General features: G+C 50.2%; 1 protein-coding gene across 1 annotated transcript; it reads right to left on the bottom strand.

Moving 5' to 3' along the window:
• Positions 1 to 927: 927 nt before the first annotated feature.
• GRHPR (glyoxylate and hydroxypyruvate reductase) lies at positions 928 to 8203 on the bottom strand. The gene is made up of 9 exons (XM_061362597.1): positions 8090 to 8203; positions 7870 to 8000; positions 7670 to 7742; positions 7063 to 7179; positions 6462 to 6550; positions 5689 to 5793; positions 4612 to 4747; positions 4040 to 4170; positions 928 to 1207 (listed from the first exon to the last, which is right to left on the bottom strand). Exons 1-9 carry the CDS (start codon positions 8152 to 8154, stop codon positions 1086 to 1088), a joined length of 969 nt encoding a protein of 322 aa, XP_061218581.1. The 5' UTR covers positions 8155 to 8203; the 3' UTR covers positions 928 to 1085.
• Positions 8204 to 13434: the final 5231 nt, after the last annotated feature.

Below are 13434 nucleotides of genomic sequence, written 5' to 3'. Positions count from 1 at the left end.
TTAAAGTCCTCTTGCAACTGCAATGCAATGTTGCAGCCACCTTTCTTTTTTCCTTAAGAAAACAATGTCACTGGGACATGCAGCCCTCAAACAGGTAAGCAGCATAAAGCAATCCAAGGAACACACCTGGAAGCCAGTTGTGTCATCAGCTGGAGCAGAAACTCGCTGTGGAGGACTGACACAGAGAGATGGGTTCCAACTCCCGTTTATGGGACAGTACTAGATGAGAGATGGACCCCTCAAAGCCCCTGAAATGTGCTCACCCAGGCCTCTCCTGGCAGCTAGAGGCTTGGCACCTGCTCAGGCTTTCCCCTGCACTAACCTGTGTCATTGCATATCTGGGGAAAAACAAACTAAACTGAGAAGATGAGTTGAAACCAGAACACACAGGAGGATGCAGAACCTCCCAGTGTGTATTCCAGTTTGCAATTCACTTCAGAGCTGTGCCAAGAATTAGTTAGAGACAAAAGCAGACCTGAAAATGCCAGGGCAGCCATACAGGCCTTTCTGCTTTTGACATCTGACAAATGGAAATATCACACCTTAGCGCTGATTCAGCAAGCCCCCTGAACATGTGCTTGGCAGCAGCTCTCTTGGCAGCAGTCAGCCTGGGCCAATTGAGCAATTACCTCTCCTCCCTCCCTCACTATGAGGCTGGGAGCTCCAGTATGGAACTGCATGGCCTCTCACTGTGACCCCAGGAGCCAGGCTTCCGAGGACAGGTGCTGCTGCAGCAGCCCTCTTACATATGACACATGCTGGCTAACATTCAAACCCCAACACTTCAAGTGTTTTCTGAATGGGACTTAACACTATCCATAGCCTGCTGAGTGTAGCAGCAACATGACCAGGGGACTTGCAGCCCCCTGCAGAGCTGTGTGCTATGCCATGTGCACCCTGTTCTCAAAGAAAATAAGCACGACACACTCATTGCTTCTCTTTAATGGCTATGGTGCAGCTCCCTCACCACAGGCACTGCTGGCATGCTGCTGCAGAGGCAAGGAGGCACAAGACTGGTCTCCAAGACTTCTCCAGGGGACGGTAACACCAAGTCCTGCTGTCCTCCAGGATGGGGACTCTGGTCATCACAGCAGCAGCTCGTGGGGCATGGCCTCCCCTCGCAGCCCAGCCAGGAGGTTGTTGGCTGCCAGTACTGCCATGGTGCTCCTTGTGGCGTATGTGGCACTCCCAATGTGTGGCAGAATCACTGCGGGGGGACAGGAAAGGTTACTTGCTTGTTCCTTACCTTTGCTGACCTCTTACAGCCTCTTTCAGGGTCTTCCTGGGATGTGGGCAACCTGGGTCCACCACCACCAGGAGCTGGCAGCAGACATGGAACAAGAAACAAATGGCTAACTGGGCTTTTTTAAGTCACCCAGGCCAAAGACAGTCAGCCAAGAGCGGGTCCTCCTACTATCCCTGTGGCAGACAAAAATGCAGTGAAATGTACACATTATTGTGTGATTACCATATGGCTTTAAGGAGGATCAGCTCACTGACAGGCATGAACCAACACACATTGCAGCAAGAAACTGAAGACTACTGTGAAACATTATGGTTCACAGACCCATGGGTGTACTGGAAAGGCACACATAGAGGCAAATGGCCCTTGCAACAGAGCTGGTACGCTGTAGCATAGTCAGGGCTGGGATTTCCATCCACCTGTGTGGAAAGGCTCCTCTTATGCAATGCAAAGGAATGAGCCAAAGTTGTTTTAGTAGTAAATTATTACAATAGTGAAGAGTACTTGCCAAAGGTAAGTAAACCTCTGCATCTCTGCTTGTTTCGTAACAGACAGCAACTACAGGCAATGCAGAAGCCTGAACACCTGACATGCTGCTGTCTGGGGATAAAAGGCTCTCTCAAGGACTGTGGGGCCACATAGGTCCTTTCTCCCCAAGCTGAGAACAGTCTGGGCTCCTTGTTTGCTGTGAAAGCAATGTCAAGTCTTTTTCCTGTCTACTATGGGAATCAAAGCAAGCACGTAAAAAAAAGTCTTAAAAAAAACCCCAAAAACCCCAAACCATAATGCCACAGCTATGATCTTGTACTTCCGAAACAGACTCAGCCACTGGCAGTTCCAAATTTTCATGGATGTCTCTATGGTTTCATTTTGAAACAGACATTTCCTGCTCCATAAACCTCCTTCCTGGAGAGAGGACATACTGCTGCGGCCTGCACAGCCACTCTGGTATTTTGCCTACATAAATGAAGGCTCATGCACCATATCTCCTGCTTCAGGTGCAGCTTGAGCAGCCAAAGCACTCAACCACATGAGAGGAGGCTACTCTGGCCCAGCTTGTGCCATCAGCTCTTAGGAAGGCTGGTCACCCCAGCAAAGCTGAGCATTCAGGCAGGAACAGGCACCCTGCCACTGCACGAGCAATGGGGCTGCAGACAACTGCATACATTCACTTTTCAACTAGAAAGCCGTGTCTTCTCTGTGTTGCATTTCTGTTTTATGTATTTTCTGCCTCAAGGGATACAAGTGAGCTTTACTGGCTTGTGTCTGAGTCAGTCCCACTGAGTACCTAGCCTGGCCTACACATTCCCTATCTGAAGCAGCAAAGCTCCTCGCCCCATTTTACAAGGATTGGGCCAAGTTACGCACTGAAGGCCACATGAGGGGAGGCAGTGACTACACACCAGAGCTGTCCCTAACTCATCCCACGCTGCTTGTGAGCCTGTGGTGCCTCTGAGGATGAAGCTGCACTGGTGTGCAGTGAGGCCATGGAAGATGCCACCCTGCACAGTCCCTTCAGTCTGCTACAATGAGGATCCCAGGTAAACTCTGAGAGATGCTAATGTCTTGCACTAAAACATCATTGTGCCCCACATAGCAGCTCTCAGCAAGCTTTCAGGAAAGCACTGGTGAAACTAACAGTGATCAGCTACTGCCCCTAATGGCAGGCACTCCCACTTCCAGCCCAGCAGCCTGACAATACTGAAGCGCAAGAACAGCTGAGCAAGCACCTTCCTAACCAGCCTGCTTCATCCAACCCAATCTCCTCTGGAAAATACATGCACTAGTCCAACATCTTCCTACTGGCCTGACACTTGTCACCATATAGAAAACAGGCTGCCTGAGCTCACTGGGCTCCACTTTACCAAAGTTACCCTAGTTTGTCCAGGGGATACAGCTAGATCTGCAAAGGAACCTCTGCTCATCCCATAGCATGAACACCTGCTGGCCTCTTCAGCTCGGGGCTGTTTTATTTGCTGACATCTGATGGGGAATGTGGATGTCAGGACAAGGTCAGCACTTCAGCACTTAAACGAACTGTGCTTTTGAGCATGTATGCTGAACCTGCCCCTGGCACCCTAGGCTCACAGTGGATGAGCTAGCTGGAGAGTTCTACAGTGGCTGCAGCACTCCCAAGGCCAAAATTCTTCTAGGCAGACTCAGCACCCAGATTTTTAGCCACATGGGAAATGTTTCTAACAGAATATATGCTAGAATACAAATATGTATTATCTATATATTATACACATCATATATTCTAGGTATATAATGATATATTATACATTTTTATATATGCAATTATTATATATATCTTCTCTAGCTACTCAGTATGTATTATGTATCTACCTATGTCCTACATATATATATATATATATATATATACCACAGGGCATGAGCAGGGATTCAGTTTCTCATTCAGGCACCCACTGGTATCAGACTCTTCCATGAATTTCTCCCCATGCCTTTAATGATCAAATGGAGATCCATCAGGAAGGTGTTAAAAAATGAGCCGACCTCAACTACTTTCTGAAGAATCAAAATACCTCCCACATTTGTTTTACATCATGTTGATGAGGTCTTTCACCCTACCAGCTCTCTGCATTGTGCAGTGCCTACCTACAGTTTGCTTAGATACACTTGACCTTCCTGTCCTTTCACATTTCAGTGCTTGGTCACACTGGCAGGCTAACAGGGGCAGGGAATCCCTGTCACTCCAGCTAACAGGTCCCCAGCTATGGGCACACAAGGCACTCAAAGCGCAAGCTGTCAGAACAGAATGGGGGCCCAGCCACTCACCACAGTTCTTGAGGGAAAGCAGGGGGTGATCAGTGGGCAGTGGCTCCGGTGTTGTGACGTCCAGGCCAGCTGCTGCGATCTGGCCATGGGCCAGTGCGTTGTACAGATCCTCCTGGTTCACCACAGCCCCCCTGGCAAACACAGAGACCCCATGCTGCTGAGGAGTCCCACGGGCTCTGAGGGGCACATGGCCAGGACACAGCCCATGTGGGACAGCCTCAGTAGAGGCATCTGGATCCCCTCTGCCTGAGATTTCACACTCTCTCTGGATCTGCCTGAACCTCACAGCACAATGAGCCGCTATTTCTTCTGGTCCAGGCTGCTCAGCAGTGGGAGAGGAGCTGAGTGCCCAACCACAGGGCAAGTCTGGGGCATCTGTGTGATGGAATAACTTATCCTGCCTTTGCCTTGGTCCCAAGACACCTTGGGCTATGAAGGTTGTACAGACTGCCTGGACCTGCAGTGCAAGCACATCCCATCCTACCAGATTGCCCATGCAGCTGTAATCGTCAGAGGGTGATGGTCAACCCCCAACCCCCCCCGCCCTCTGCAGAAGACTGGGTTGTGATTACCTGCTTGTGTTGACGAACACAGAGGTCTTCTTCATTCTGGTGAAGAAGTCCTTGTTGCACATTCCTTGGGTGGCTGGAGTCAAAGCACATGTCACCACAATGAAGTCTGATTCTTCAGCCAGCCTTGTGAGTGGGACTGAGTGGAGAAAAATAGGTCACAGTTTGGCCTGGGGTATCTCACCAACAGACCTCAGTAACCTTCTTTATTCGAAAAGTTCACCTGCAAATGAGTGCTGCTCTCGAGAGACCCCTCTCAACAAATGGGGAGAAACATGGGCCATCAAACACCCAACAAAAATCATACACATCCCTACAGATACTACTGCAATGTTTCATTTCACTTTTGAATTAAAACCAAGCCAAAGGGGAATCTAGCAATGCTTCAGCCATCTGGCCTAAAGGAGGCTGTGGTACATACTTCACGTTTAGGCAGCAACATATGGCAACACCAGCTTATGCCAGCATTAAATCTCTCTATGTGTTACCTACAGATGACTTCATAGAATCATTGTAGAATCATGAAAGAATGGTTTGGGTTAGAAGGGGCCTTAAAAGATCATTTAGTTCCATCCCCCTGCCACTGGCAGGGTCACTTTCACTCCTGGAGGTGAGAGGAAAGTGCAAGGGGCAGCAGAAGTCCTGCCAAAGATCCATCCCCTCCTCAAAGGCAAAGCTGCCACTTTCCCTTCCCTGTTACATTCCACTTCCTTGCACAAATAAAACCAACTGAAAATCATAAATGGATGGACACAGGAAAAAACCACCACAGCCCACAACAATGGTTGGCTGTCAGTTGGAGCCCAGCTATGTGCAGCTTACTGGCTGGAATCACCTGACTCAAAGAAGGCAGGTCACTCTCCCTGCCATCCAGTAACACTGCATGAGAAGCGTTTGGGATTCCTGTTCCTTCCTTTGCTTCCCCCACCGTAGTTCATGCCAGCTACACCGAGAAAACCACCTGGAACCTCCCTTCTCTGCGGGACCACTCCCAGGGAGTGACAACTCCCCAGTGAGCCCAAATAGTTCTTTGTGCTGCCACGAAACAGATGCTGCCGCTGCTCCTGGAGCCTTGCTTACCAAACTCAGCTTCAAACTCCATATCACTCTCTGGTTTTGGGCCACTGCCTGTGTACAAAAACTTCTTGACCCCAAATGGCTTTAGGCGGCGGGCAACTGCCTGTCCTAGAAGGAAAAGAGAGGATTGTTTAGCCGCTGTGCCTGCACGACGCATGCTGCACAGAGACCCGTGCTGGGTTGCAAGGGTCTGTCAGTACTCTCCAGGCAATCCATCCTTCAGCGAGCTCACGCTTAAGAGTAGAGAGCTCATTGCTCGCTGAAGGGTCATTGTGGTGGGATTCCTCCTGCCAGGCTGCTTCCCAGCCTGGAGCATGGCAAGCATGGGGTGCAAGTCTGCTGCTTCTGAAGTGAGCAGGACTGAACTCCCATAGCGAAACTGGAATTGGAGCAATGGGATGTTAAACCTGAAGACACCCTAGGGAGCAAACTGGAAAGTGAGGAAATAAACAGCCATCTGACAAAGTCCACAACTGAATGGATGACAAAAATGTCACCTTGGACTTTGTCAGGGCTTTTGTTTACCTGAATATCGACAGGATGACATCCAGTTTGCTCTACCATTTACATGTACTGGATGCGTTTGAACGCTTTAAACTTTCAAGGTTTAGGCCTGATGAGTCAAGATCACTGCTCAGAGATCTTGACAGCTCTCCTTGTTGCTGTCATGGACTTTAAAAGAGGTGAGCAACAGGGACATCACCTTGGCTGAACACCTCCAGAACCACCTTGCCATCGCTGGAGACATACAAACCTTGTGCATGACCTGGACTTACCTATTCTCCCCAGACCTATGATGCCCACCGTACTATCAGACAGACCATAACCACACATCCACAAGGGCTTCCATGTTGTCCAGCCACCACTAACAGACAAAGTGAGGCAGAAAGAGATGTCAGATGGCAGCAAGAGAGAGCCTGCTCATAGCCCAGTCCAGCATTTGGGCAGGTACACTAGAGTACAATGCTGGGGGTGGCCAGTCCCTCTGACACAGCCAGATGATCTTACAGCCAGCTTCTGAGGTTCCTGCTTCAAGGGACCTTGGTGGTCTCCTGCAGGTCTCCTTGGGTACGCTGCAGAAGCAGCTGCCTTGGGACTGATTTAAATTAGGCACTGCTATCCCCAGCCCTGGAGCAACTGCCATTCAGGGAGCTCTGGACAGACCTTCCGTGCGTGCCCTCCTAGAGGGGTCTGCAGTGGCTTTGGGTGCCCTTTCCCACAGGTCCTCTACCTAGCATACAGAGGGGAGCTCTGCCCCTCTTACAGCCCCTGAGCAGCATGTCTATGAAAAGCCATGGAACTGCAGGGGACTCCCACCTTGGCCTGCAAGGTGGTTGGTGCCAGCCCTTGCACCAGCTGGCTGATGGTGATACTCACTTCTTTACCTGCTCCACTGCTTCTGGCAGCCGGCGGCATGCAGACAGAAGTAAAGCTACAGACAGCTCTGCGGTGGCATCAGTCAGGACATCAGGGGTATACCCCACACGGATCCCTCTGCAAGGCAAGCAAAAGTCTCTGGGCAATGCTGCCAGCCTTGGGGTTCTACCTCAAAATTTCCAGGCAAGTCGCTGATGTTCTGGGCAAGTTGCTGAAGTTCCCTCTTCTATGTATCTGCAGTACTACATGCAAGAGGACAGCCCTTTTGGCTTCTCAACCCATCCTCCAAAGAATCATCTCAACAGCAGTTGGGGTGAGATCCCAACCATACTCTGACATCCAGAGGCTCTTCCAACCCCAGCTGGGCTGGAGGTGACCCTAGCCATACCCTACCAAGAGGGAGGTGCAGGTCACAAACCCTATCCACCTATCCAGCCCCATGCTCTGTCAGAGTCACCCACCACGCCTGTGTCAAACAATACACAGTGTTACCTGCTGTGTGACCAGGGGGATGAGCTCTGAGCTTCACCCTGCTTCCCCACCACCTCCCCCGGCTGGACCCCATCCCTCAGAGGGCAGGGTGAGGTACAGCGCAGGGAAAAGTTACCGCTTCTTGATTTCCTCCAGGGCGAGGTGGTCAAACCCCACGGACATGGTGCTGATGACTTTCAGGCCGGGACCTGCAAGACATTCACAGCACGCTGCTGCCCCGCGTCGCCCCGGGAGGGCGAGAGAACGCTGGTACGGGCACGGGGAAAGGAACGGGAGAGGGGCATTCCGGTCCCGCAGCCCGCAGCCCGCACCCACCTGCGGCCTCCAGCACCTCGCGGTCGATATGGTCGGAGAGCAGGCAGAGCAGCCCGTGCTTCCCCGCCACTCCCGCCAGCAGCTCGGTCCGCGGCACCGGCTCCTCCGAGTCCCACTGCTGAACGCGGCACCTGTGAGAGAGCGGCCCGTCACCAAGCTCCCGGAACGGGGCCGAGGGCGGAACCGATCCACCCGCACTTGGACCCAGACCCGCGCTCACCCGCCAGCCTGCGACAGTACGCGTAGCCCCTCGGCCGGGATCCGCCGCGTCACGAACACCGCCATGGCCGCGACACTGAGCCGAGCCAACCCAACCCCTCACCGCCGCCGCGGCAGCGCCCCCGGGCGGCCACTCCGCCCCGCCCCGCCCGGCCCCGGAAGCGCCACCCTGCCCCGCCTCTCGCCGGCTAGGCAAGCGAGCGCGGAGTGTGAGCGGCCACTGGGGCAGGCTGGAGGGGCCTCTGCAGGGTGTCTGTGCGGTGGACATACGGACAGAGGGCTCAAGGCCTGTCTGCTGACCCACCACAGAATCACGGAATCAACCAAGTTGGAAAAGGCCTTTTGAGACCGTCAGATCTGAGCGTTCCCCCAGCACTGCCAGCACCCCCACTAAACGGTGGCACTAAGGGCCTCATTTACACTTGAATGCTTTCAAGGCTGGCAATTCCACCACTTCCCTGGGCAGCCTGTTCCAATGCCTGACTGCCCTTTTGGTGAAGAAGTTGTTCCTAATCTCCAGTCTAAACCCGCTCTGGAGTATCTTGATGCTGTTTCCTCTTGTCCTGTCCCATGTTACTTGGGAGAGGAGACTACCTCCTGGCTCCATTCTCCTGTCAGGTAGTTGTGGAGAGCAACGTCCCCCCTGAGCCTTCTTAAGACTAAGTGCCGTAGGTCCCTCAGCCGTTCCCCATCACACCTGTGTCCCAGGCCCTTCACCAGCTCCGTTGCCCTTCTCTGGACCCACTCCAGCACCTCAATGTCTTTCTTGCTGTGAGGGGCCCAGAACTGAATGCAGTATCCGAGCTACAGCCTGAACAGTGCACAGTACAGGGCTCTGCCATGGTCCGGCTGGCCACACTGGTGCTGATACAGGCCAGGATGCTGTTGGCCTTGGCTGCCTGGGCACAAGCTGGCTCATGTTCAGCTCTGTCAGTTGGCACCCTGTGGTCCTTTCCCACTGAACAGCTTTCCAGCCACTCTTACCCAAGCCTGGAGTGTTGCATGGGGTTGTTGTGGCCCAAGTGCATGACCTGGCACTCTGCCTGTTAAACCTCAACCAGTCATGTTGAATCACCATGCTGGGGCTGGTGTTGGTGCCTTGCTAGTGGTGGGCTGGTGGCTGCTGGTCTGGTGGTGGTGTCTTGGAGGGCTTACAGCCTCTCTGCAGCTCCTTCACCTGATTAATGTTGCCTTTTCTTGCTCCAGACTGAGGTGTGTATTCATGATGCTGGCAGATCAGCAGCTTGTCATGAGGACAGCCAGTAAATGACCATGAGGTTTCACGTGTGGGTTGCTCCCTGCAGAGAGCTTTGCCATGCCCACCAGAAGAGCAGCCTATCTTTGCCCTCCAAACCCACTGGTCTGGAGGCTTGTGTGGGAGCTTCACTGTTCTGAGCCACCACCTCCACTTCAGAGAAACCCTCCCATTGTGCTGCTGTTGGTGCTTGTGTAGGTGGCAGGAGACCAGAGCCAGGAGGGGCCAGCAACACCTCTGCACCATGTCAAGTCTTGCAGGGGCTGCTGGGGGCCCTCCCTCAATGAAGCCACTCCGTATGCAGCCTCCCATTCCTGCCTTGCACAAGACAAATGTATCCAAGGCCTAACAGTGGCTGCAGGAGGGAAAGGCTCTTGCCTTTCAAGCTGCTGGATTGGTGCCCTGGAGAAGAGGGGGTCTGTCGGTACCTGGATTGCCTAGGATCCAGGATAGGGATGCTGATGGGTAATGTTTAAAGATTGTAGAGGGAAGGGTGGATTGTATCACGAAGCAGGAGATGGAACCTTATGTAAGCCTTTTGGAGATGAGCAGCTCCACTGGACATGTGGATGCTGCAAATCCAGAGAAATGGAGTGAAGGCCTAGCTGCTGTGCTACAGCTTGCAGACATCTGCATGCAGAGTATACCTGCTGCAGATCTGCCTGCCTGCTCTCTGCCTGTGGGCTGGCAGGGGACTGAAACTTACACAAGTTCTGCAGGGCTTTTAAAAGATTGTTTAAACCTAAGATGAAGTTTTAATAAAATCTGCCTGTATTCTTGCAGGTATCTGTGCACTGGTGGCTCAGAAAAGCACAGTAAGCAAATGGAAGGACAGAGAGAACAAACTGGATGCATCCCTCTGTCAGTTCTTCATGTATGCACGTGCATACAGGTACCCATGTCAACATAGAGGGCTAAGCAGCCCTTGGTCCCAGGGGGCAGCTGGTGTGGACGAGGTATACAGTTATGCACACACATACAGTTATGCACACACATACATGTGTATCTGTATTTGCATACATTTATTTGGATTCCTTTTGATGTTTTTCAAATTCCCTGCAACATCAGCGTTTTATTTATGAGTCCCAGTGTCTTCTCCAGAACTGTTAGAGGGGCTACTACCAAATACTGCAAACTATGACACTCACCTCTGTCTGTCACCACAGTGATGATTCCATACCTTTGTACAGAAGTAAGGCTATAATATATAATGCTGTTATCACCGCATCACCAATCAGCCAGGTGTCTGGTAATCTAGGTAAGCAAGGTGGGGCAGGAACTGCATAAATCAGCATTTAGTTACCACCTGCAGAGGGGTAATAGGATCTGGACCTTTGCCAATAAACACCTCTGCACAAAAGGTGGAGCTCATTGCACTGACTAGACCCTTAGAAATAGCGAAAGGGAAGAATATAAACATCTGTACAGACTCAAAATATGCATTTGGGGTCGTACATGCCCATGGAGCCATTTGGAAAGAAAGAGGACTATTGAGCTCGCAAGGGGAAAACATCAAACATGCACAAGAAATAGTGAGACTGTTGGAAGTGGTCCAACTACCTGAGGAGGCAGCAATCATGCACATCAAGGCACACCAGAAGGTGAGCTCAGAGTTGGAGGAGGGAAATGAGCTGGTGGACAGAGAGGCAAAAGAAGTGACAAAAGGTGAGATAACAATTGAAGGAGCTTTAATTCTTGAGGGGAAAATTTCCTTGGAAGGTAAGCCAGATTACAGCAAAGGTGACCAAAAATTAATCACAGACACAGAAGGAATATTCAGTAAGGAGGGGTGGGCCAGCACAACACAGGGAAGAATAACTGCCCCCTCCTCTCTGTTATGGTCACTAATCAGGAGCAAGCATCAAAAAAAAAAAAAAAAAACCCGCACTGGAGGCTAGATGCCTTATATAAATATCTAACCAGGCAAATTGTATCTAGAAACTTGTATAGTACAGTACAACAGGTGACTCAACCATGTAACCTTTGCCTCCAAACTAATCCCAAAAACACTCCCAAGCTTGAGATGGGCCAAACTGGGAGGGGCAATGGGCAAGGACAGCGATGGCAGATTGACTTTACAGAACTCCCAAGAAAAACAGGGTATAGATATTTGTTGGTATTAATGGATAGCTTTTCAGGTTGGGCAGAAATCTTTCCAACTAGAAGTGTGAAAGCCTGGGAAGTAACACAATTGATGCTGAGGACATATGTCGTGACATGGAGCGAGGCATTTGTCATTTTGAAGCCCATCCAGATACTACTCAGAAAACTGTACTTGTATATGTTGGCCAAGGCTGCGTATGCCTAAGAACTGCTTATACTTTTGTAAGGATAGATAATGATAACATAACTGCTAAGACTCATTCTAATATTTGTATTTGTAATTTTGTTAGAATTATTGGATGTGACTTCACATATTTAGCACCAGTCATATCCCACCAGTTGATAAAGTCTAATTACACAATGTACCACACATTATCACCTGCACCCATCGGGATTGACTTTACACTAGTGAGGCAACTGTTGAAACACCAAGACCTAATTAACATTTTAAAAGGAATCCAAGAAAACGGAAAGAAAACTTCGATTACTGTTCATCATGACAAGGAAGAAATAAGCAAAGCCTTGCTAAGGGTAAGACAAGATGTAAGCCATTGCTGGTGTGATGTACTTTTCGGATGGTCACCCAGTGCAACTGGCATTCTAAATACATTGTGTCACCCCACTGCTGTTTTTCTAGTATTAGTTAGTATTAGCTTTCTGTTGTCATTGGATTATTTGTTTGGAATTGGAGGATGTTACAGCACATAATGATTTTGACCTCTCTATCAAACGCACATGGTAAAGCACCAAAAGATACCTTTCACAGGAGTTGGTCAAAAGAACTTGTATGATAAGTAAAAGAATTTACTAATTTTATAGAAAAGGGGGGAATGATGCGAAGAGTTAACCAAGGTACAGGGGGTGTTAGGGTTAAGCCACTTGCTTAACAATGTAATTGCTTGCCCATACTCAACAAACATTTATCATGCTCATTATGCCATGCTAGACCAGGATGGGAGGACAAGGCTACTGATGAGAGGAAGGAACAGTAACTGACTCCTGCTTTCTGGTCCCTGAAACTGGCCAAAATCAGATTTGTAGTTTGGACAATGACCAAGTCACCAGGGAACATGTGCAACTATTAGAGGTAAAAAGTTTAAGCCAAGGAAGACTCATCTATTTCATCTTGAGACCCTTGCCCATGACCACCAGGAGTTACTGTGCAGGAGCAAAGGACCTTTTAGCTCATTATAATACAAAGCCGGGATAGGACATGAATATGTATAGGCATGTTGTGTAACCTAATGAATATGTATAATTGTAGAGAATAAATGTGAGAGACAAGGTTGCGACGCGCATGCCTTTGGGGGAACAATCCCCCATGTGCCTCAGCGCTGAATAAAGCATACGTACTTTACAACTTTAACGAGTTGTGGAGTCTATGCACGTATCACAGGCCAGTAAAATACATTTTGGCTTGCCCAAAAGGACTGCCCCCATTCTCTCTTCCAAAAATGTAGGTCTTCCTTTTTTTTTCTGAGGGGAAAATTGAGTTTCTTCTCAAGTTTAAGTGGAACCTCTTGTGTTCCAGTTTGTACCCATTGGCCCTTGTCCTATCATTGTTTGCCACTGAGAAGAGCCTGGCTCCATCCTCGTGACACTCCCCCTTTATATATTTATATACACTAATAAGGTCACCCCTCAATCTCCTCTTCTCCAAACTATAGAGACCCAGCTCCCTCAGTCTTTCCTCATAAGGGAGATGCTCCACTCCCTTCATCATCTTAGTTGCCCTGCGCTGAACTCTCTCCAGCAGGTCCCTGTCCTTCTTAAACTGAGGGGCCCAGAACTGGACACAATATTCCAGATGTGGTCTCACCAGGGGAGAGTAGAGGGGAAGGAGGACCTCTCTCGACCTACTAACCACCCCCCTTCTAATACACCCCAGGATGCCATTGGCCTTCTTGGCCACAAGGGCACAGTGTCGGCTCGTGGTCACCCTGTCGTCCACTAGGACCCCCAGGTCCCTCTCCCCTACACTGCTCTTC

The sequence above is a fragment of the Neopsephotus bourkii genome, unplaced genomic scaffold (genome assembly GCF_033783945.1).
Source record: "Neopsephotus bourkii isolate Nb327-2 ecotype Australia unplaced genomic scaffold, CSIRO-AGI_Nbou_v1 NB_1131, whole genome shotgun sequence".
Lineage (NCBI taxonomy): Eukaryota > Metazoa > Chordata > Aves > Psittaciformes > Psittacidae > Neopsephotus > Neopsephotus bourkii.
Note: the sequence above shows the minus strand (reverse complement) of the source record. Positions and strands in the feature narration are given on the sequence as shown.

What these genes read in the sequence shown, in the direction of transcription:
- GRHPR (XM_061362597.1), bottom strand. Translation starts at nt 8,154, where the DNA reads ATGGCGGTGTTCGTGACGCGGCGGATCCCGGCCGAGGGGCTACGCGTA. An exon ending in CTGGAGGAAATCAAGAAGCG is followed by an intron (nt 7,180 to 7,669) that starts GTAACTTTTCCC and finishes CTTGCCTTGCAG; the next exon opens with AGGGATCCGTGTGGGGTATA. An exon ending in GTGTTCGTCAACACAAGCAG is followed by an intron (nt 4,171 to 4,611) that starts GTAATCACAACC and finishes TGTGTTTGCCAG; the next exon opens with GGGGGCTGTGGTGAACCAGG.